The 22,663-nt window shown below is 40.6% G+C and overlaps 1 protein-coding gene across 1 annotated transcript in view; it reads left to right on the forward strand.

The window, feature by feature from the left end:
• The window catches only part of LOC117384630 (transmembrane protein 163-like), a 66,548-nt gene that overhangs the window by 6,170 nt on the left and 37,715 nt on the right, over positions 1–22,663 (forward strand). Inside the window, exons 3-4 of the mRNA XM_033981814.2 lie at positions 14,631–14,674; positions 14,757–14,848. Of these exons, the coding sequence (XP_033837705.1) occupies positions 14,631–14,674; positions 14,757–14,848 (136 nt within the window). The remainder of the gene's footprint in view (positions 1–14,630; positions 14,675–14,756; positions 14,849–22,663) is intronic.

The following is a 22,663-nucleotide window of genomic DNA, read 5'->3' on the forward strand; positions in this document are numbered from 1 at the left end:
GGCCTAGTGGCAGTAGTGGTAGCCGTTGAAGTTGGCCTAGTAGAAGTAGTCGTAGTAGCAATCACTTCTTGCTCAACTAAACTGTACATTATTGGACTTTTATTTGTACTTTTACTGCGTGCAGCAAACAAAGGGAAAACTGACCCAAAAGACATACAAAATAACTGCAGTCTTGGGCATTAGGGTTAATTCCTCTCCATAGTGCTGGGATTGTGCGAGTCGTCTGGAGCACTGACTAATGCGGCCATCTGTGTGTTAGCATTAGCGCTGACAGCTAACAACCATTCAGCGAGCTAATTGGGCGTCTCCCTGTTCATTAAAGGAGTCACCAAGAGCTGCGTCGCTAAGCTAACACGCGGTACCTAGATAAATGTCACGACGGAAGAGTGGATTTAACCTTCAGAGTACAACAAGTTTGACAAATCATTGCTAAAGTTTTGACAACAACTATAGGAAAGAGTGTAGGTTTACAAGTAGGATATATGTGGTATATAATGAAGATGTCTAAACTAGGACAAAACCAGGATTAATTACCAATAAAATAAAGTAGGATTTAAGAACAAATGTAGGTCTAAACTATAGGACTAAACAAAGACTTAATCAGGACTAAATAAGGGACAAAACCAGGATTTAACCAGGTCTAAACCAGGAGTAAAGTATCACTAAAACAGGACTACATCAACGTAAAATGGATCATTGGAGGGAAAAACCAAGAATAACCAGAACTAAACCAAGACTTGCAGTTCTAAACCGGTTCAAGAACTTCGGACTTATCAACAACTAAACCAAATTGATGTAAGAACCAGGACAAGTGACTAACTAGGGCTAAAATATAAACAAAATTAAGTTTGCGTTCACTCTTGCACATTCACCACATCAAAATTAGGACTAAACCAGGACTACACCCAAAATTAAGAAAACTGTAGCAGCTGTAGGCTTGTATTAATAATAATAGTGGTAGTAATAGTAGTAGTAGTAGTAGTAGAAGTAGCAGTAATAAACTTGAGACTTCCATGTAGGACAATAGTACCAACCAGGTACCAAGTATAAACTGGACTAAATACTTTTGCACATACCACCGTCAGTACCTAGACCACAGCTTGCGCACCACCACTCATTAAAATAAAATTGATGTTTCAGTTTCGCGTTGTAGCTTCAGTGAGTTTTGCGTACTTTTCCGGTGTAGTTGTATTCTCTATAGAGACTGCTGAATCAAGGCTGGGCTCATTTAGAATTCAGGACACAGCCACAGCAGCTGCCTCCTCTGCATTGACGGAACAAAAAACAGGAACAAAACTAGTCCACAGACCCAAAAGAGACAGTTGGATGTATACGCTTGGACATAAAGGTGCACTATGGAACTTTTTTTCTGTTAGAGGGTCTCCATGTTGTTCCACAATACTTCAACTTTTGCATCTAGGATAATTAGAGGTGTTTTAATGCTAAAGAAATACATTGAAAACACATACATTCTTACTGTAGGAGTAGGCTCGTCACTCCGCAGATCTGACCTGTAATTTGTACTGCTTGTCTCCATGGAGATGGGTAAGTTTAATGCCATGGAACATTCCAGTGGAACATTCCAGGCAAAGCAATAACTTCACCATCCACTACATCCATTATAAAACATGAAAATGAATTGTAAGTTTTTGAAATCGGTAAGGGAGGGCATCTGGCTTTAGAGTAACTCAATATGCATATTATACACAATGTAAATTATACTATTTATTAAGGGCTTATATTACGCAATTTTCATTCACACACATTTAACACACAAACCCTGCATATTTATACATCTTCTCTCAAACTGAAAACACTCTGTTCCACCTTGTGATGTCATGAGGTAATACAGGAAGTGCTCCACTATGTTTTTAAACTCCATACACCTTCACTAGACTCATTTGGATCATTTCAGCCTTGGATTTATTAATTTCTACTGAGCTAAAGGTAAAAAAGTAGCTGTTAACTTGAAAACTAGCGCTTCATGACATCACAAGGTGGAACAGAGCGTTTCATTTTGAGCTTTGGAGATGTACAGACTAATAATAAAGTGTTACTCAAACATGTGTGAATGAAACAAAACACAACTCCAGCATTACAACATGACTTAAAGCTCACAAGAGTCCATTTTGTGTAATATAGGACTTTATATCCCATCTTTTGAATAGTAACAAATCTTCTAAATGTTGCCAGATAGAACTGTAGATTAAGATAAACGGCAGAAAAAGTAAACACCCCCTAGAGGTGGTTTAAGGAACTGCGTGAGACAGTTACTTGTACTGTCAGTGGTAACAAGATTCCTGTGATATGCATGAAGCGGAGTCTAATGCTCCACTTTTGGGCTTGGCGTCCTTTCTTCTCTTGTCAGGTGATTGTGTTTGGCCCTCTCCCCGCTGACACCACCCTCGCTTCCTTGGGAGCCAATTATCCGACGCCGGGCAGCACGCAATTTCTGCTTTCTGTGTTCCTAATGAAGGAGTTAGGGGATAGGAGATAGGAGATAGGAAAGGAGTGAGAGAGAGGGAGGAATCTGGAGATGGAGCATATTTGTGGATGGGGAGACCTAGTTTGGGATGCTGGGAACTGATTGGATAAGCAAAAAGTCAACATGCCCTTATAACGGTGCATTATGCAATACTGTGGTGGGGGGTTGGTTACCGTGGAGATGTTACTGCATTGCCTGTAATGTTCCACAGCACAGCATTCTTCTTGCATTTTTTTACTGATCAATAACGCCTTAAAAAACCTGCATCCTTACTATGAGCAGGGTTGCCTTTGGTTTAATTCTTCGCCCTGGAACATTCTAGGCAAAGCAGTAGCATCTCCCTGGAGACAACGAGATGATGCAACCTCCACCGGAAAAGTTCCCCATTACATCTTTAACCTAAGTATACTGTATGGTCTAATGCATGTGGAATAGCCTTTAAAATGTGTACTTCCTCAGTGCTGTTCTAGTAAAGATATCTTGTTTTATTTGAGTGCTATTTGTCTGCTATTTGCTTCGTTTCACCAGCTGTCACCGCTTGTTTACAGTACAATACATCAACAGACACTGAGGCGTGGACCATTATTTGAGAAGAAAGTTGGACGATTGTAGTGGCAGCCATCTTAGATTAAATGCTGTCAGAAAGAGGAGGGAAAGAAAAGCAGACAGATACCTGTACTTACGGACGCCGAGAGTTTAAGATGCCGTGAGCTGATTTGTGCTTTTTAAATTGGCTCCCTTGTGCACTGCAGTGTCAACTCTGCTCGACACTTTGTAGTTCCACTTTTGTTGGTAGTAGTAATGAGGTACATTTACTCTGTTACATTTACTTGAGTAATGTTTTATTTATGCAGGTAAACAGTACTCTTTAAAAGTCTTATGCTGCGTTCAGACCGCGGGGGCAAAAACGCGTCGGTTGCCTCCAGTCGGGCTCCTCCAGTCGGGCTCCTCCAGTCGGGCTCCTCCAGTCGGGCTCCTCCAGTCGGGCTCCTCCAGTTGGATTGCTCTAGTTAGACGCCTTTACATTTGAGGGCAGATGCATCCGCCGCGCATTAGAGACGCTGTGGATATACGTCAGGTGTCTTTTGCGGCGTTGCGGCGTGTCTGGGTCCATGACTAGTCTTTAAGTGCGCCCAGCATAATTAATACATCTCTGAAGCTTGGTCTCTGATTGGTGCATCAAATGACAAAAGTTCAGCTTTGTCATCTCTGAGGTTTGACACTTTGGACGCATGAACAGAGCGTCCAACGAGTGAACAGAGCGTCTAATGCATGAACGTTCAAGATGTGTCAGGTCAACGCCAGATTCGCCCGCTCTGATGCTTGGAAACGCGCCGCAGAAACACAGGATCGAAGACGCGCATCCACCATAGACTTTGCATGTAAACTCGACGGCCATGACACCCGGGTGTGAACACGGCATTAAAATGACAAATCTTTAATTATAATTCACTTTTTCAAATCTGTATGTCCTAATCTTTGGAAATACCTGAAATTTTAATGTTTTGTTGCTTTGTTTAATTATTTTTACATAAAACATTAAGATTTGGGGAGTGGCGTTATTCCTATATTAATTTTCTTGTTTTCTTGCCATGAAATTAGGGACTTTAAGCTCATAGAATTATTTAATATAACTTTAAAATCTGGCTACTTTGGCACAGTTTTGCATTCAGCATCATTTACAACTGTGGGTGAATTTTATCTTCTGTTCTAATGTGTTGTCACAGTACTAAAATTTCAAACTCGATTTTTGATACCAATGAATTCACTCAATATCGATACTGATACTGATACCACAATGAAGATAAAAACGCTCCTTTGTTAGTAATAGAATAACATTTTCATAAACAAAATGACAGTACTTTATTTATGTTATCATATGGTCTTATATTTGTTCTGATGAAGCTCAAAATTACACTAAAACTGTTCAGGGTAGTTTTGATATTAGTTTTAGTATCGATTAATTGCAGTTGGCTCCACATTTGACAAGAAACCTTAACATTTAAAAGGTATTGCGGCCGCCATTTTGGCTCGGACGGATCCATAAGTCTTCATTACATTTAGTCAATTTGTTCACAGGCTCCAATTAACAGAGTGGAGGTTCTTAAGTGCTTTCTGCATTGGAAACCGAGGACTTTAAGATGTGCTGTTGGTCACTTTTCGAGCATCAGTTTCCCCGCAGCAGTGCAGCTCGCCACATGTGATCAAATATTCTCTCATTTCGAATTCAAACACCATTTATTAGTGCTAGTTTCAGCTTTTTCTCATTTTTCTAGTGTTAAATGACCAGGGAGCCGATGCCTGGGGGTAGCAGCTGATTCTGATAACAGACTAAGGGAGATGCAGTGTTTACAAGGAATTGTGGGTAAAAATAGTCTTGGTCAGACCTGGTTCAGTGGCGATTTAGTCCTTGGCGAGTCCCGGTTTAGTTCTGTTTTAGACGTGATGGTTTAATGATGGTTTAGACCCTGTTTAGACCTGGTTTAGTCCTTATTTGGTCCTAATTAGGTCTAGTCTAGTTTAGTGCTAATTCTGGTCTGTTTAACCAGTATGTAGACCTGGTTTGAATGTAGTTGATTTAATCCTGTTTAGTCCTGGTTTAATCCTTGGTAATTTCTCTTATAAAACTGATTTATTCCTTGTTTAGTAGATTTAGTCCTGGTTAGAAGGGCCCTGTTTAGTTTTGGTTAACTTTGTTGCCATGTTACAGAGTCGGTTCAGTCCTAGCTTAGTCCTGGTTTAGTCTAGATGTAGGTCTTGTTTGGTCCTGGTCAAGATGCAGTTAGTCCTGCTTTAGTCCTGGTTAAGACCCTGTTTGTTGACATTTTATAGTCCTGGTTTAGTCCTGGTTAAGACCCTGTTTGTTGACATGTTATAGTCCTGGTTTAGTCCTGGTTAAGACCCTGCTTGTTGACATGTTATAGTACTGGTTTAGTCCTGCTTTAGTCCTGCTTTAGTCCTGGTTAAGACTTAGTTTGTTGACATGTTATAGTCCTGGTTTAGTCCTGGTTAAGACTCAGTTTGTTGACATGTTATAATCCTGGTTTAGTCCTGGTTAAGACCCTGTTTGTTGACATGTTATAGTCCTGGTTTAGTCCTGCTTTAGTCCTGGTTAAGACTTAGTTTGTTGACATGTTATAGTCCTGGTTTAGTCCTGGTTAAGACCCTGCTTGTTGACATGTTATAGTACTGGTTTAGTCCTGCTTTAGTCCTGCTTTAGTCCTGGTTAAGACTTAGTTTGTTGACATGTTATAGTCCTGGTTTAGTCCTGGTTAAGACTCAGTTTGTTGACATGTTATAATCCTGGTTTAGTCCTGGTTAAGACCCTGTTTGTTGACATGTTATAGTCCTGGTTTAGTCCTGCTTTAGTCCTGGTTAAGGCCTAGTTTGTTGACATGTTATAGTCCTGGTTTAGTCCTGGTTAAGACCCTGTTTGTTGACATGTTATAATCCTGGTTTAGTCCTGGTTAAGACCCTGTTTGTTGACATGTTATAGTCCTGGTTTAGTCCTGCTTTAGTCCTGGTTAAGGCCTAGTTTGTTGACATGTTATAGTCCTGGTTTAGTCCTGGTTAAGACCCTGTTTGTTGACATGTTATAGTCATGGTTTAGTCCTGGTTAAGACCCTGTTTGTTGACATGTTATAATCCTGGTTTAGTCCTGGTTAAGACCCTGTTTGTTGACATGTTATAGTCCTGGTTTAGTCCTGCTTTAGTCCTGGTTAAGACTTAGTTTGTTGACATGTTATAGTCCTGGTTTAGTCCTGGTTAAGACCCTGCTTGTTGACATGTTATAGTACTGGTTTAGTCCTGCTTTAGTCCTGCTTTAGTCCTGGTTAAGACTTAGTTTGTTGACATGTTATAGTCCTGGTTTAGTCCTGGTTAAGACTCAGTTTGTTGACATGTTATAATCCTGGTTTAGTCCTGGTTAAGACCCTGTTTGTTGACATGTTATAGTCCTGGTTTAGTCCTGCTTTAGTCCTGGTTAAGGCCTAGTTTGTTGACATGTTATAGTCCTGGTTTAGTCCTGGTTAAGACCCTGTTTGTTGACATGTTATAGTCATGGTTTAGTCCTGGTTAAGACCCTGTTTGTTGACATGTTATAATCCTGGTTTAGTCCTGGTTAAGACCCTGTTTGTTGACATGTTATAGTCCTGGTTTAGTCCTGGTTAAGACCCTGCTTGTTGACATGTTATAGTACTGGTTTAGTCCTGCTTTAGTCCTGGTTAAGACTTAGTTTGTTGACATGTTATAGTCCTGGTTTAGTCCTGGTTAAGACTCAGTTTGTTGACATGTTATAATCCTGGTTTAGTCCTGGTTAAGACCCTGTTTGTTGACATGTTATAGTCCTGGTTTAGTCCTGCTTTAGTCCTGGTTAAGGCCTAGTTTGTTGACATGTTATAGTCCTGGTTTAGTCCTGGTTAAGACCCTGTTTGTTGACATGTTATAGTCATGGTTTAGTCCTGGTTAAGACCCTGTTTGTTGACATGTTATAGTCCTGGTTTAGTCCTGGTTAAGGCCCAGTTTGTTGACATGTTATAGTCCTGGTTTAGTCCTGTTAAGACCCTGTTTGTTGACATGTTATAGTACTGGTTTAGTCCTGCTTTAGTCCTGGTTAAGGCCCAGTTTGTTGACATGTTATAGTCCTGGTTTAGTCCTGCTTTAGTCCTGGTTAAGGCCCAGTTTGTTGACATGTTATAGTACTGGTTTAGTCCTGGTTTAGTCCTGCTTTAGTCCTGGTTAAGACTCAGTTTGTTGACATGTTATAGTCCTGGTTTAGTCCTGTTAAGACCCTGTTTGTTGACATGTGTTGTGCAATTTCTAATAGTAAAAAACTAAAAAATATATGAAATCAATAGAAAAATTGTCTTGAATCAAAAAGTCAGATGTACTAAATTAATTGTGCACAATTGTCAAAGAGCTGTTGTCCCTAATAGAGTCGTCTCGCCCTCAGCTGATAAATGAACATATCTAGTCCCAGTGACTCCAGGCTGCTTGTGCTAACAAACAAGAGACATGCCTGTGCGTAACAACAGATAGTATCACAAAGATTTGGTCAAAGAGAAAAGAGATAGATAACATTACGTATCAATACATATAGGATTTAGAAATTAGGTCAAACAGATAGATGACAATACATAGCAATACATGTAAAAATTTAGAGCAAAGAATTCCATAACACATGTCATAGTCCTGGTTTAGTCCTGGTTAAGACCCAGTATGTTGACATGTTATACGTAGTCCTGGTTTAGCCCTGCTTTAGTCTTGCTTTAGTCCTGCTTTAGTCCTTGTTAAGCTTTATGTTAAAAAAGAAAGAACAGATCCGCACTTCAGTTCTTTGGAGCTCGCAATTTTGTATTATGTTAATAGCACCACACTGAGACGTTTCGAGGTCAAGTCCTTCTTCAGACATGAAAGATTCAGTTTCACACATGTTTTATACAAGCCCATGTATCCACCTGACCGATCATGTGACAGGAAAGCTAATGACTACACGTGACAGTTTGCAATAAATATATGACAGTTGTTCGATGGAATCCTATGAAAGAAAGTATAAACAGATGCTCACTAATGTCGTTAAAGTGGCGTGTTAGTTTACCACAGCTGAATACACTTCCTCTATGTACAGCTGATATACAAATATAACATACACAAGAGCACAATATTAGCACAAACACTACAGCAATGGACGTACTATTCGATTGGAGCGATGATGTCAACATTTAAGAGAGTCTCAGAAAGAGCCTCAAATCAAAGTCTTCATTGAGGCCTTTAGGAGCCAGGGACCCCAGAGTAAACATCCAAAAAGCTTCTCTTTTCAATAGAATGTACTTCCCATCGCCATGTCGGCTGGGTTGTTTTATCTGTTCATTGCCCACATATCTGAGGGATCTTACACTGTGTAGCTTTAGAGTAAAACGCACTGGGACGGGGCTTCTGCGGTCATTGTTTCAGATGTTGGATCTGTGTTCGCCGATTCTTGTTTTTGGTTTTCTAGTTGTTTTATGAAAGTATTGCCAAACCACATGGATATTTCAACATATAGGCGTTATTGTTGGATTTTCTAAGGTTTACCAGTCCTGGGATGGCGACTGTAAGAAGTGGGTGGTGGCATTTGGCTCAAGTTTGGAGGGCTCTTAGATGTGAAGCTACTCAAAGCTGGATCTGATTGTAATAAATGCTGGTGTTTTTCAGTGATTTTTACCATTTCCCCGCTGATGGGTGAGTATTGACGTGCGCATCGGATCTTTGAATCTGTTTTGTCGACTCTGGTACACTGGAGGCAACTCAGCTTGTGTTATATCATTCAAACAACTCCGGGCGTGGTGGTGCTATTAAAACAAAAACAAAAAACAAAAAAACAAAAAAAACACAAAACTGGGAGCTCGAAAGAACTGCAGTGCGGATCTGCTCTTTCTTTTCTATAATTTTTGTTTTTGGACCCAGCATGCAGTCGGAACTTTTATAGGATGTGCTTGTCTCTATCTGCCAGTACTAAGCGCTATGTTAGACCAGGTTTAATCTTGGTTTAGTCCTACTTAATTCCTACAAAACAAACCTGGTGAAGTTCTATCTTAGTCCTGGTTTAGTCCTTGTTTAGTCCTGGTTTAGTCCTGGTTTAGTCCTGGTTTAGCCCTGGTTGTTAAGGTCTATGTTAGACCAGGTGTAATCTTGGTTTAATTCTACTTAACTCTTACAAAACCAAGTTGGTGAAGTTTTATCTTAACCCTGGCTTAGTCCTGGTTTAGCCCTGGTTTAGTCCTGGTTTAATCCTTGTTTAGCCCTCTGTTAGACCAGGTTTAATCTTGGTTTAGTCCTTGTTTAGCCCTGGTCAAGATCTATGTGAGAACAGGTTTAATCTTGGTTTAGTTCTACTTAACTCCTACAAAACATAGCGGGTGAAGTTCTACCTTTATCCTGGTTTAGTCCTAGTTTAGTCCTGGTTTAGTCCTGGTTTATCACTGGTTGAGATCTATATTAGGCCAGGCTTAATCTTGGTTTAGTCCTACTTAAGTCCTACAAAGCAAAGCCGGTGAACTTCTATCTTAATCCTGGTTTAGTCTTGGTTGAGTCCTGGTTTAGTCCTGGTTTAGTCCTGTTTAGTCCTGTTTAGTCCTGGTTTAGTCCTGGTTTAGTCCTGGTTTATTCCTAGTTTAGTCCTGGTTTAGTCCTGGTTTAGTCCTGGTTTAGTTCTGGTTTAGTCCTAGTTTACTCCTGGTTTAGTCCTGGTTTAGTTCTGGTTTAGTCCTAGTTTATTCCTAGTTTAGTCCTGGTTTAGTCCCGGTTTAGTCCTAGTTTACTCCTGGTTTAGTCCTAGTTTAGTCCTGGTATAGTCCTGGTTTAGTCTTGGTTTAGTCCTGGTTTAGTCCTGGTTTAGTCCTGATTTAGTCCTGGTTTAGTCCTAGTGTACTCCTGGTTTAGTCCTGGTTTACTCCTGGTTTAGTCTTGGTTTAGTCCCAGTTTAGTCCTGGTTTAGTCCTAGTTTAGTCCTGGTTTAGTCCTGGTTTAGTCCTGGTTTCCTCCTGGTTTAGTCCTGGTTTAGTCCTGGTTTAGTCCTGGTTTATTCCTGGTTTAGTCTTGGTTTAGTGCCAGTTTAGTCCTGGTTATCAGACTTAATCAGAGGTTTAATCTGTCTAAAATCAGTTTCTATTCCATCATTTCCACTACACAACTCACAAACCGATATCTCCCGCTCATAACATCCCTTCATTGTAACACTAAGGCGCTATAGCAGTGGCACATATGCGTTTTTTATTTGTTGCTGCAAGGAATCGTGGGTAAATAGATGGTCGGAAGACACACACAGCGACACCACATATTGTCTAAGATCAGCATGCAGGCGAGCTGGTTGGACCCTTGTGCGTCTGAGCTAAAAATAAACTCGCAAAAGAGGAGAGAGAGGATTCCTTCTGTGTCTTCTCTGCATATGGCTTACTTGCTTTTGTGCAACCGTCTTCGTCTTTGAAATCTGTATAAAAACATAATTAGAATTCGCAGTATATTTATCATTTTTAGCTCTTCTGACAGGTTCAAAACAAATAGAAAAATATAGGCCATCAGTCTTAGGCGCTAATTAATTGCCGCCCTGTGTTTAGTTTGGCATTTGGCAGAAATCTTGAGGCACACTTCTATCCAAACACACATTTACATCCTCATTAGCATAGCGCCGCATGTAATTAAAAGCCAAAGTAGGATTCGGCTCATTGGGCGTGGTCTAAGTAAAGTCTAAAAGGAGACATGAAAGAAACTAGGGGTGTTATGCAATGAGAAGTAATACAAAGGGTTTGATACTGACCAGGACTAAGATAGGGCTAACCCAGGACTAAATCAGGTCTGAGCCAGGTCTAAACAAGGATTAAATCAAGTCTAAACCCCGGACTAAACCAGGACTAAACCAGGTCTTCTATAAAGCATGTCTGATAGATACAGGTCACTGCAGCAGACTCAGAATACCCCATAGCTGCACAAAACCAGATCTAAACCAGGACTAAAACTAGGAATAAAGAAGGACTAAACTAGGAACCAGGATTAAAACAGGACTAAAACAGGACTAAAACAGGACTAAAACAGGACTAGACCAGATCTAACCCTGGACCAAACTAGGACTAAACTAGAACAAAACCAGGACTAAACTAGGACTAAACCTGGCCTAAACTAGGACTGAACCAAGACTAAATCAGGACTAAACCAGGTCCAACCCCGGACTAAACCAGGACTAAACTAGGACTAAATCAGGACTAAACTAGGACTAAACCAGGACTAAACCAGGTCTAACCCAGGACTAAACTGGGACTAAACCAGGACTAAACTAGGACTAAACCAGGACTTAACCAGGTCTAACCCAGGACTAAACCAGGACTAAACTAGGACTAAACCTGGACTAAATCAGGTCTAACCCAGGACTACTATAAAGTATATCTGATAGACACAGGTTACTGCAGGCCTGGAATACTCCACAGAAAATGTACTAAACCAGGTCAAACCCAGGTCTAAATCAGGACTAAACCTGCTCCTTTTCACTTAAACTTTGAGAATTAAACGCTCACTTGCTGCTGAAAAGTTCATTGGTAAAGTAAAAATAAAACCATATTGCTCTGCTTCATGGGGCCTAAATGATATTCTTAAGTTTGTATATGACCTAGTGGAGCATTTATATTTACGAGGAAAAGTATTAAAAGAAAATTGTTCAGGTGGCGCTTGGATCTTGTCCTCACTTACCTTTGGAGTTAATGTTCCAGTTCAGTTTCAGTTGTTATAAATATCTCGACAAACTGGTGGTTGTAGTTTTAAATCCTCATTAATTACTTCATATTTCACTTGCAAAAAATATTATGACGAGTTTATATCAACCAAGTAGCCTATAGCACCACTTTTCTTTTCACCATAAGCCGTGCAAGTTTGAATAAGTAACTTCTTTGAGACATTACAGATGCAAACTAATGACTAAAGTGTTTCATTCTGTGGTTTACTTATTGCTGTGGCATAGATTAGTTTCAATATTATCGTTTATCATCTACATTTACTTCAACGATATATATCAGGACTTCAAAATGTGCTATCGTTTTGCCTGATTCGCTGCAGTAGCAAAAACTTTTCCCACAATGCAACCTTTTCTATGTGAAATTGATCCACCTGAGCGAGGGGGAAGTTACAACGACCTTTAGAAATGCGCTGTTTGCTTCACTGAAATGTCACAAGGATTTGAATTAAGATGTTTAATCTGTCACATTTTGTTAATAAGACACTGTACGAGGCTATACAAAGACATTTAAAAGTCCTGTTCTAGTTCTGCTCTCTTTCTGCCAGGTTAATAATACTCTATATACAGTATGTAACTTTTCGAGGGTTTGTCACCTGTCTCCATGGAGATGTCACGCTCATCACTATAAACACTTATCATTCAATATATAAAATCAAGAACAATATATTTTAGGGCTCAGTATTTATCATGTGCACTTTTTCTTTGCAGCAGTGGGGAGATTTTTTGCCATTTTTATCTAATAATGTAAGATTTGAGCTGTCAGAAGCAGAATAAATAATACTATACATATAAACTATAAATAATACTATATATATAAACTATAAATAATACTATATATATAAACTATAAATAATACTATATATATAAACTATAAATAATACTATATATATAAACTATAAATAATACTATATATATAAACTATAAATAATACTATATATATATAAAAACTATAAATAATACTATATATATAAAAACTATAAATAATACTATATATATAAACTATAAATAATACTATATATATATATATATATAAACTATAAATAATACTATATTGACTTATCGTTCAACACATAACAGATATAGAAAAATGGTTAACAGCACAAATGAGCTCACCTCTTGTACTTCCAGCTAAGTCACTTCTTTCTGGTCAGATTGTGTTAAAACAAAGCTCAGATTAGTATCAATGGATCAACATTTCCTGGGGGTGTGATGCTAACTGTAGGCACTGCTCTGTCTGAGGCTTTGTTACTCAAGTTAGACTTTAATTTGAGCTTTGTTTTAATAAATAATACATAACTGCTATGGCTAATTATCAGTTGATTGTGTCATGTATGTGCTGAGCTCAGCCTTTTTAATGATACTTTATTTTAAAAATGTGTTAATAGGATTATCCTGCTTTGTGACATTAAGTAGTTTCAGTATAATCATTTATCGCAATATTCCTCTGTAGCAATACATTGTGCTTCAAAATGTGTTACCATGACAGGCCTACCTGGAATGTTCCACAGTATGGCATTAAAGAAATCTACTTATATGGTTATATGTGCAGAGCAGGGCCGGCTCTAACCTGCTGAATTTGGGTGGGTAGACTGAAAATAGCTGGAGCCTGGTTCTAAATGTACTGAATACATTTAGAACCAGGCAGATACATGGTTTTAATTCCATATTTATTTATTTATTTGACTGGGACAGTGCATGCTAATGAACAGACATGATACAACATGAATGTACACACACCGGATTATAGCCAAACATTAATTTCCATCCACTATGTGTATTCCATACTGTTGAACATTCCAGGCAAACTGTTACCATCTCCATGGAGACAGGCAGGTGGCTGACTGACCCCATCAGTTACATTAAGTCTGTTTGTACTCTTGACAAATTGGCTTATCAGTACAAAACAAGCAAATTATGTCTATGGGAAAACAGTAAAATGCATGAATAGCAATAACACTGTGTCAATCAATGGGTCAGACAATAGACTGTTTAAACAGGAAAAAAAACATTGACCGATCTAAGCTTTGAAGAGAAGAAACAGCAAGAGAACATCTGATATTACAATATGGATTCTAACGCACGTGTGGTTACTGTAGCTGTTATCAATCATCCTGTGTTTTCTTATCTAATACTGCACTTGTTTGCTAAAGAATGTAATTTACTAATTTACTGTTTAAAAATCTGTGTTGCTGAAAATGTATTTTAAAACCACCGTATGTAACATTTGACCAAAGAAAATAGACTAAAAAAAAAGAATGTGTTTTTTCTTGTTTAATTTTGGTTGTTTGCTGCATTGCAAACTCCACAAACCTGACTCTTATTTGGTCTGAAGGAGGGTTCCTACTACTCCTGCTCGTTTCCATGGAAATGCTGTTCTTTTGCCAACAATATTCCACATTACGGCATAAAACCTGTCTATCTCATAGGCTTGTCACAATAAAAAATTTTGCGGTGCGATATTTTGGTGAAGGTAATATGGACGAGAAACGATTCCCTCCAAAACATTTCTATTTGTACTGTATTATTAATAAACATGAGCTGCTGTTATTCAACCCTCATCGGCGCAAATCTTCTGAAAAATCTACAAAACGTTTCTCACTAGTCTATAAATATCGACTGTCAGAATGATTGTTCCATGTGTCATGTCCTGAACGATAAATCGATACAGTGTTTATCATGACAGGTCTACTATCTCCGTGAAGAATGTTCCAAAGTGGTATTAACTTTCTATTTCCATGGAAACACGCAGTTGACGTTCCACCCAACGTTGCAGACAATCATTTTATGTCTCGACTGGCAACAATTACATTTGAATATTACATTTTTTTTTTACATTAATCACTACGTACTTTCTAATAACGTACTTTGTGTTGTGTTTACTTGCAGCCGTCTCAATCATGCGACATAGCGCTTCTGCTTTTGGATTTGCTGTAAGTACAATTATTTACACTAAAATCACTACTAAATCTAGTATTTGTTGTTGATTAATACAGTTTTATATTTTTTTTACAGTTTGATGCCATCCTGGACGTCCTCTCCTCCGTCATAGTGCTGTGGCGATACAGTAACGCAGCTGCAGTCCACTCCGCCCATCGGGAATACATGTGAGTCGTCCTTATACTAACTGATACTTTGTAGTGACATCACGCTGGGGGGGGGTTCTGTATGTATGTATAAGGCGGAATGTTCAGCGCTTACCATGGAGACACAATGCGCGAATTAGCAAACGTCCAATCATCCATCAGTTTTTGTCTGAGTTTGTCTGAGGTTGTGTCGCGGGGGCAGCAGTCTAAGCAGGGAATCGCGTACTTCCATCACCCCAGACACTTCTTCCCAGGCCGGTCAATTACCAAACGCTGTCGAAAATGTTTAAAGATAGTCTGAAACTCAAGAAAAATAAAAAATAAAAAATGTAAACAACACATTTTCAGGAGCTTGTGATCAATACAGATGTTCATGATGATCACTGTATCGACTTTTTCAACACATACAGATGGAACAGTCATTTTTGGGGCTCAATGTTTATAGTGGGCACTTTGTACTAGTAAGAAATATTTTGTTATTTTTCTGCACTGCAATGAGATTTGAGCTTTAGAAGGTCGAATACATAACTTCTATGACTCATTATAGACACAAACTAAATACTTAAGTGTTGCGCTCAGTTATTTATTGCATTCTGTTATTGCGGCTCATGTTTTGTTTTTGTTTTTTTCCATAATATTGTACATTTAGAATACTTTTTGGGGATAATTCTGCTTTATGGTTTGGTTTCAATATTATTATTTATCATAACTTCATAACTTACACTTCAAAATGTGTAATCGTGACAGGGATAGAGGGTGACTCACTGAAAAACTATTGGCTAACGCTAGCTAGCTTGTGACTGTAATGCTATTAGAGAGAGACTTGTTTACAGCCCAAATCACCTCTTGTAGTTCCAGCTGAGTCACTTCTTTCTGGTCAGACTGTCATCCACATTCCCTCGCAGTGTGTCGCTAACTAGAGGCACTGCTCTGTCTGAAGCTCTGTTACTCAAGTTAGACGTTAATTTGAGCCGTTATAGCACAATTTGACCACAAAGAACTGAATTTGATTGAACCACAGGTGAGATGCCTTCTGCTGTTAAACAAGTCCCTCTGAAATAACGTCAGAGTTACAAGAATTGAACATCTGGTTCAAACAAACTCAAGTTATATTAGATAATCGTGGACTAAACCAACACTTAACAAGGACTAAATAACAGTCTGTACTTTTTAAAGGCTCTAAATTACACAAAATAGACTCTTGTGAGCTTTAAGGCATGTTATAATGTTGTTACTTCCTCAAAAACAGACCTGGAGTTGTATTTTGTTTCATTCAGTCTGTCTACATTTCCAAAGCTCAAAATGCTCTGTTCCACCTTGTGATGTCATGAACTGGTCATTTTCAAGTTAACAGCTACATTTGACCTTTTGTTGAGTAGAGATTGGCAATTCCAGGGCTGAAATGATCCAAATGATTCTAGTGAAGGTGTGTGGAGTTTAAAAACACAGTGGAGCACTTCCTGTATTACCACATGATGACATCACAAGGTGGAACAGAGTGTTTTCTGTTTGAGAGAAGAACACAGCCTAAATATGCATGATTTGTGTTTTAAACATGTGTGAATGAAACAAAACGCAACTCCAGGTCTGTTTGCGACGAGGAAACAACATTATAACACAGATCAGAAAATAGCGTCATATGGGCCCTTTAAATCAGTTACTTTTCTTTTAATTTTGCATACATTTAAAGAAGCAGTAGGTAACATTTCAGCCTGTCTGCATCAAATGTCTGTACCTACTCCACTGTTTGAAAACCATGACGAGTGTGAAGAAATGCAGCACCTGTCTATTGTGTGGGAGTGTGCCTCAGTCCTGTGGGAGCAGAGGCAGACGACACTGCACTATCTTATCTGTTTACAGAAGAGAAAAGAGAAAGAGGAGAGAGGGGAAGAGAGAAGAGAGCAAGAGGGAGAGGAGAGGAGAGGAGAGGGTGGGCAAAGAAAGAAGGATAGAGGGAGATAGAGGGGGAGAGAGAGAAGGGAGAAGTAAAGATAGAGAGGTAGGAGCGAAAAGAAGAGAGAAGAGAAGCTGGAGGAAGAGACAAGAAGAGTTGAGAGAGATAGGGAGGAGGGGGGTGAAGGAGAGAGAGAAAGAGAGAGGCCAAAGAGGGACAGAGAGAGAGAGAGAAAGGGGGAGGGAAAAGAAGAAAGGGGAGGGAGTAGGAGAGGGGAAGAGAGAAGAGAGCGAGGGGGAGAGACAAGGAGAGTTGAGAGAGAGGGGAGGAAAGGAGAAGAAAGAAGAAAGAAGGATAGAGGGAGAGAGAAAAGGGAGAAGGGAAGATAGAGAGGTAGGAGTGAAAAGAAGAGAGAAGACAGCGAGAGGAAAAGACTAGAAGAGTTGAGAGAGATAGGGAGGAGGGGGGTGAAGGAGTGAGAAAAAGAGAGAGGCCAAAGAGGGACAGAGAGTGAGAAAGGGGGAGGGAAAAGAAGAAAGAGGAGAGAGTGGGAGAGGGGAAGAGAGCGAGAGGGAGAGACAAGGAGAGTTGGGAGAGAGGAGAGGGTGGTGAAGAAAGAAGGATAGAGGGGGAGAGAGAGAAGGAAGAAGTAAAGATAGAGAGATAGGAGCGAAAAGAAGAGAGAAGAGAAGCAAGAGGAAGAGACAAGAAGAGTTGAGAGAGGGAGGGGGTGAAGGAGTGAGAAAAAGAGAGAGGGAGAAGAGGGACAGAGAGAGAGAAAGGGGGAGGGAAAAGAAGAAAGAGGAGGGAGTGGGAGAGAGAAAGAGAGAAGACAGCGAGAGACAAGGAGAGTTGAGAGAGAGGAGAGGAGGGGTAAAGAAAGAAGGATAGAGGGAGAAAGAAAAGGGAGAAGGGAAGATAGAGAGGTAGGAGCGAAAAGAAAAGAGCGAGAGGAAGAGGCAAGAAGAGTTGAGAGGGGGGGTGAAGGAGAAAGAGGAAGAGAGAGGGATAAGAGGGACAGAGAGAGAGAAAGGGGGAGGTAAAAGAAGAAAGAGGAGAGAGTGGGAGAGGGGAAGAGAAAAGAGAGTGAAAGGGAGAGACAAGGAGAGTTGAGAGAGAGGGAGAGGGGGTGAAGAGAGAGAACGAGAGAGGCTGAAGAGGGACAGAGATAGAGAAAAAGGGGGAGAGAAAAGAAGAGACAGGAGAGGAGAGAGAGGGAGAGGGGAAGAGAGAAGAGAGCGAGGGGGAGAGACAAGGAGAGTTGAGAGAGAGGGGAGGAGAGGAGGAGTGAAGAAAGAAGAATAGAGTTAGATAGAGGGAGAAAGATAGAGAGGGAAAAAGGAAAGACAGAGGTAGGAGTGAAAAGAAGAGAGAAGAGAGCGAGAAGAAGAGATAAGGAGCGCTGAGAGAGAAAGGACGAGGGGGGTGGCGAACAAAGAAGGACAGAAGGAGAGAGAGAAAAGAAAAGGAATATAGGAAAGGAAAATAGAGAGGCAGGAGTGAAAAGAAGAGAGCGGGGAAGGGAGAAGAGAGCGAGACGAAGAGACAAGGAGAGCTGAGAGAGAGGGGAGGAGAGGGGGAGCGAAGAAAGAAGGACAGAGTTAGAGAGAGTGAAGGGAGAAAGAAAGATAGAGAGGTAGACCTGAAAAGAAGAGAGAGGGCGGAGGAGAGAGGCAGAGGACGTGACGAGGCGAAGGGAACAGAGAGAGGGAGGTTGAAGAGAGAGCAAGAGAGAAGGGGAGATAGGAAGAGAGGGTAAGAGAAAGGTAGAGGGAGGGCGGAGAAGAGAGGAAAGAGAGAGAGGCAGAAGAAGAAAAGAAAAAAGCGGAAGAGAGATAGAGGACAGAGAAAAAAGAAAGAGACAGACAGAGAGGTGGATCCAGGTCAGGTGCCTTTGTGCAGCCTGTGAATGGGACCCAAGGCTGCCAGGAGGAGCTGAACGAGAGAAAGACGGAGACACAGACGGAGACGGAGAGAGTGTGAAGGAGCGAAAAATACTTTAATGAAATCTGGAGTTATTGTCGACTTGTCTGTTTGGGTCTATTTATTTCAACTTGAATGTTGTGAAGGATAAAAACAGCTATGCTCATCCACGAAGTAGTCAGCCTTTCCCTCTTTTTTTCACAATTATTCTCTATGTTTTTTGCTGTAAAACCCCTCACCACACACTTTATACACTTTTCTCACACAGGCGTTAACATTTTCTCACATTTCTCTCTTGTTTAAACACTCTCAAAGTTCAAACCTTCGTAGGCGCCTTTGAACGTTTCATCGACATTGTGGGTTTTGTCGGGGGAGAAAACTTGCAAACGTACAGCACTTCAGAGTCACACTGCGATTCTCGAGTCCGTATCATCCGGGCTCATCCAGTCCCAACGTTCTGTGGATAGATGCTGTTTAAAAAGCATCCCACAATGAACCCATTAACAAAGTGAATTACAGCGAGGGTATGTTTTATTTACCAAGACCCGACTATATTTAGCCACTGACGTTACTATGCATTTTCCTGATTTGAATAATACATAACACGTAGGCCTATTGAAGCAACATGCAGTACAGGGCTAATGTGGTAATAACCGGCATCTAACTCTATTAAACGCCACATTTAGACTTTTGGTGCCATTTCATCCACTTGAATTGATTAAACATGAACAAAGACTTAATCAGATCGTTAATTAATGATTCCAGATTAGTGACTCTATTTAAGTGCGGCTATTTTACTTCTGTGGGGTATTAACTGCTAACACATAACGTATTTAAATCACCGTGTTGCCTTTTACTGTCTTAAGAATGATATATTCAACCAAAAACAATGAAAACAACACTTAAATTTTGGATGGGCTAAGTCTCCCCTCCCTTTGCTCTCTGCGCTAAGTCACTCCCCCTTCAGAGCACCATCACAACACAATCAGCGTGCATCCCAGTAATGAAACTACTGCAACATCGCATCAAGTTTGTGAAGTTGTAGTGTTCAGTTTTATAATATTTTTATATATTTATGGAGAATTGTCGTCCGGGAGCAGGGTTAAGGAGGAAACTTGTGGGCGGAGAAATGCACAAAATCTTGCAGCTAACCATAAGGAGGATTCGAATAGGGCGCGGGAGAGATCACTAAATTACTCAAACATGCATGGATGACATCTAAAACCCCTTCAGACACGTTTTTGATAAGGGAACAACGTTATAACATGATAAAAAGCTTCAAAAAGTTGATTTTGCATAATCCCTTGCTTGCGTAATACTCCCTCTTTAAGGTTAGGAGTTAAGGTTAGTCTGTTATTAAACCTGAATCTGACTTAAATGTGCACTATGTAACTTTTCCGGTTGGGCAGCGCTACTTGCTTGTTTCCATGGATATGTAACTTTTAATTTATTTGACTTATATTATTTTATGTACTGTACTAACATTAATTTGGGTAATTTTTTATTTTGCATATTACTTTGTACTTATTTTTTTTTATTATATTATGTTTGGATGAATTACATTTAAATTCTTCATAGTAACATTGGTTCCTATTTTTGTTGCAGTACAGCGCAATTGGGGAGCGCACCAATAAATGTAAAAAGTGTGAACGTGCACGGGGAGCTTATAATGTTCCACAGTATGACATTAAACCTGTCTTGCATTTATTCAATTATAAATGTAATGAACAGTTGTGAAAATTGCTTATAAACTCATCATGGTGAATAATTAGGATGCTCAGAATGGATAAGTGAGGAACAACTTTGGACCTCTGCAAACTGTTTAAAATGAACTCGTTGAGTAAAAATCAGGTGCAGTATAATTCAGTATAATTCAAGTGTACAGTCTAGAGTTGCTAATGCTAACGCCGTATGAGTTAGCTGGCTGTGTTTACTACATGCTAATCCCCGCTGTATAATATACCAGTGTGCTCCTCTCTGTCTCATTAGTGTTGATTTGAATGTAATCTCACCTTAATACCTCCTCCTCCTCTCCTCCATGTGAGCTCAATTAAACTCAGTCTGCAAACTTCAGGAGGGCACTTAGGGAATTACCGCGCCCGCCGTGACCAACCAACACGTCTATTTTTACTCTACAAATATACGAAAAATAAAGGAAATGAGATTGGAAACTACTCTTGAGGCACTATATTCAATCAACCTCTTTGATTATTTTGAGAAGAAAAAGTGGATTGGTTCATTTCAAACCGTTTTTACAGCCCTCGTGTTCCTAGCATCCTAAATATTCACCATGATGAGTTTATAAGCTTTCAAGAGCAGAGTTTTTTCTCTCGTTCCCTCTCTTTCCATCTCTCCCCTATTCTCTCGCTTTGGTCTCTCATTCTCTCCTCTCTCTCCCTCGTTCTCCCCCCTCCTCTCGCTTTCCCTTTCTCTCTCTTCTGTCCATCTCCTCCTTTCTCTCCTCCTTCATCTAATCTCTCTCGCTTTCTTTCCTTTTTTCTCTCCTGCCTCTCTCTCGTTCCCTTTCTCTCTCTCACCCCCTCCCTCTTCTCTACCCCCTCCATTCTCTCCCTTTCCTTTTTCCCTCCCCCTCCTCTCTCTACCACTTCACCACTTCTCTAACCCTCGCTCACTCCCCCACCCACTTTCTCTTGTTCCCTCTTTTTCTATCTCTCCCCTATTCTCTCTTTCTGCCCCTCTATCTCTCTCCTTCCCCCTTTCACCCGCTTTCTCCCCTCCATCCTCTTGCTTTCCCTCCCTTTCCCTCCTCTCTCTCTCGCTCTCTCCCTCTTCATCTAATCTCTCTCGCTCTCTTTCCTTCTTTCTCTGCTGCTCCTCTCTCTTTCCCTTTCTCTCTTTCTCTCTCTCACCCCCTCTCCTCTCTCTCCCTTTTCTTCTTCTCACCCCCCCTCTCTTCTCCCTCATCCTTCTCCCTTTCTCTCTCCCTCTCTTCTTTTCCTTCTTTTTTAGGTTCTATAGTAGTCCTCTCTTTCTGTCTCTCCCCTATTCTCTCGCTCTCCTTCCCCCTTTCTCCCTCTTTCTTGCCTCGATCCTCTCACTTTCTCTCCCTCTCCTCTTCTGTCCATCTCCTCCTCTCTTTCTCTCTCCCTGTCTCTCTTCATCTAATCTCTCTCGCTATCCTTCTTTCTCTCCCTCTCCTCTCTTTCTCTCTTTGTCTCTCACCCCCTCCTCTCTCTTGCTTTCCTTTTTCTCTCCCCTACTCTCTTTTCCACTTCACCACTTCTCTAACCCTCTCTCACTCCCCTACCTGCTTTCTCTCATTCCCTCTTTTTCTATCGCTCTCCTATTCTCTTCCTCTCCTCTCTCTCTACACCTATATCTCCCTCCTTCCCCCTTTCTCCCTCTTTCTCTCCTCCCTCCTCTCATTTTCCCTCTCTCTCTTCTGCCCATCTCCTCCTCTCTTTCTCTCTCTGTTCATCGAAACTCTTGCTCTTTCATTCTTTCTCCCCTATCATCACTCTTTCCCTTTCTCTTTCTCTCTCACCCCCTCCCTCTTCTCTACTCCCTCATCTCTCTCCCCCTCCTCTCTCTACCACTTCCCTCTCTCTACCACTTCACCACTTCTCTAACCCTCTCTCACTCCCCCACCCGTTTTCTCTTTTCCCCTCTTTTTCTATCTCTCCCCTATTCTCTCCCCTCTATCTCTCTGCTTCCCCCTTTCTCCCTCTTTCTCCCCTCCCTCCTCTCACTTTCCTTCCCGCTCTCTTCTGTCCATCTCCTCCTCCCTCTCTCTCTCTCCCTCTCTCCATCTAATCTCGCTTGCTCTCTTTCTTTCTTTCCCTTTCTCTCTCTCACCCTCTCCCTCTTTTTACCCCCTCCTCTCTCCCTTTCCTTTTTCTCTACTCCTCCTCTCTCTGCCACTTCACCACTTCTTTAACCCTCTCTCACCCGCTTTCTCTCCTTCACTCTCCCTCTTTCTCCCCCCTCCTCTCGCTTTCCCTCCCTCTCTCTTCTGTCCATCCTTCTCTTCTGTCCTCCTCTCTTTCTCTCTTTGTTCA

This window comes from Periophthalmus magnuspinnatus, chromosome 2 (genome assembly GCF_009829125.3).
Source record: "Periophthalmus magnuspinnatus isolate fPerMag1 chromosome 2, fPerMag1.2.pri, whole genome shotgun sequence".
Classification (NCBI taxonomy): domain Eukaryota; kingdom Metazoa; phylum Chordata; class Actinopteri; order Gobiiformes; family Gobiidae; genus Periophthalmus; species Periophthalmus magnuspinnatus.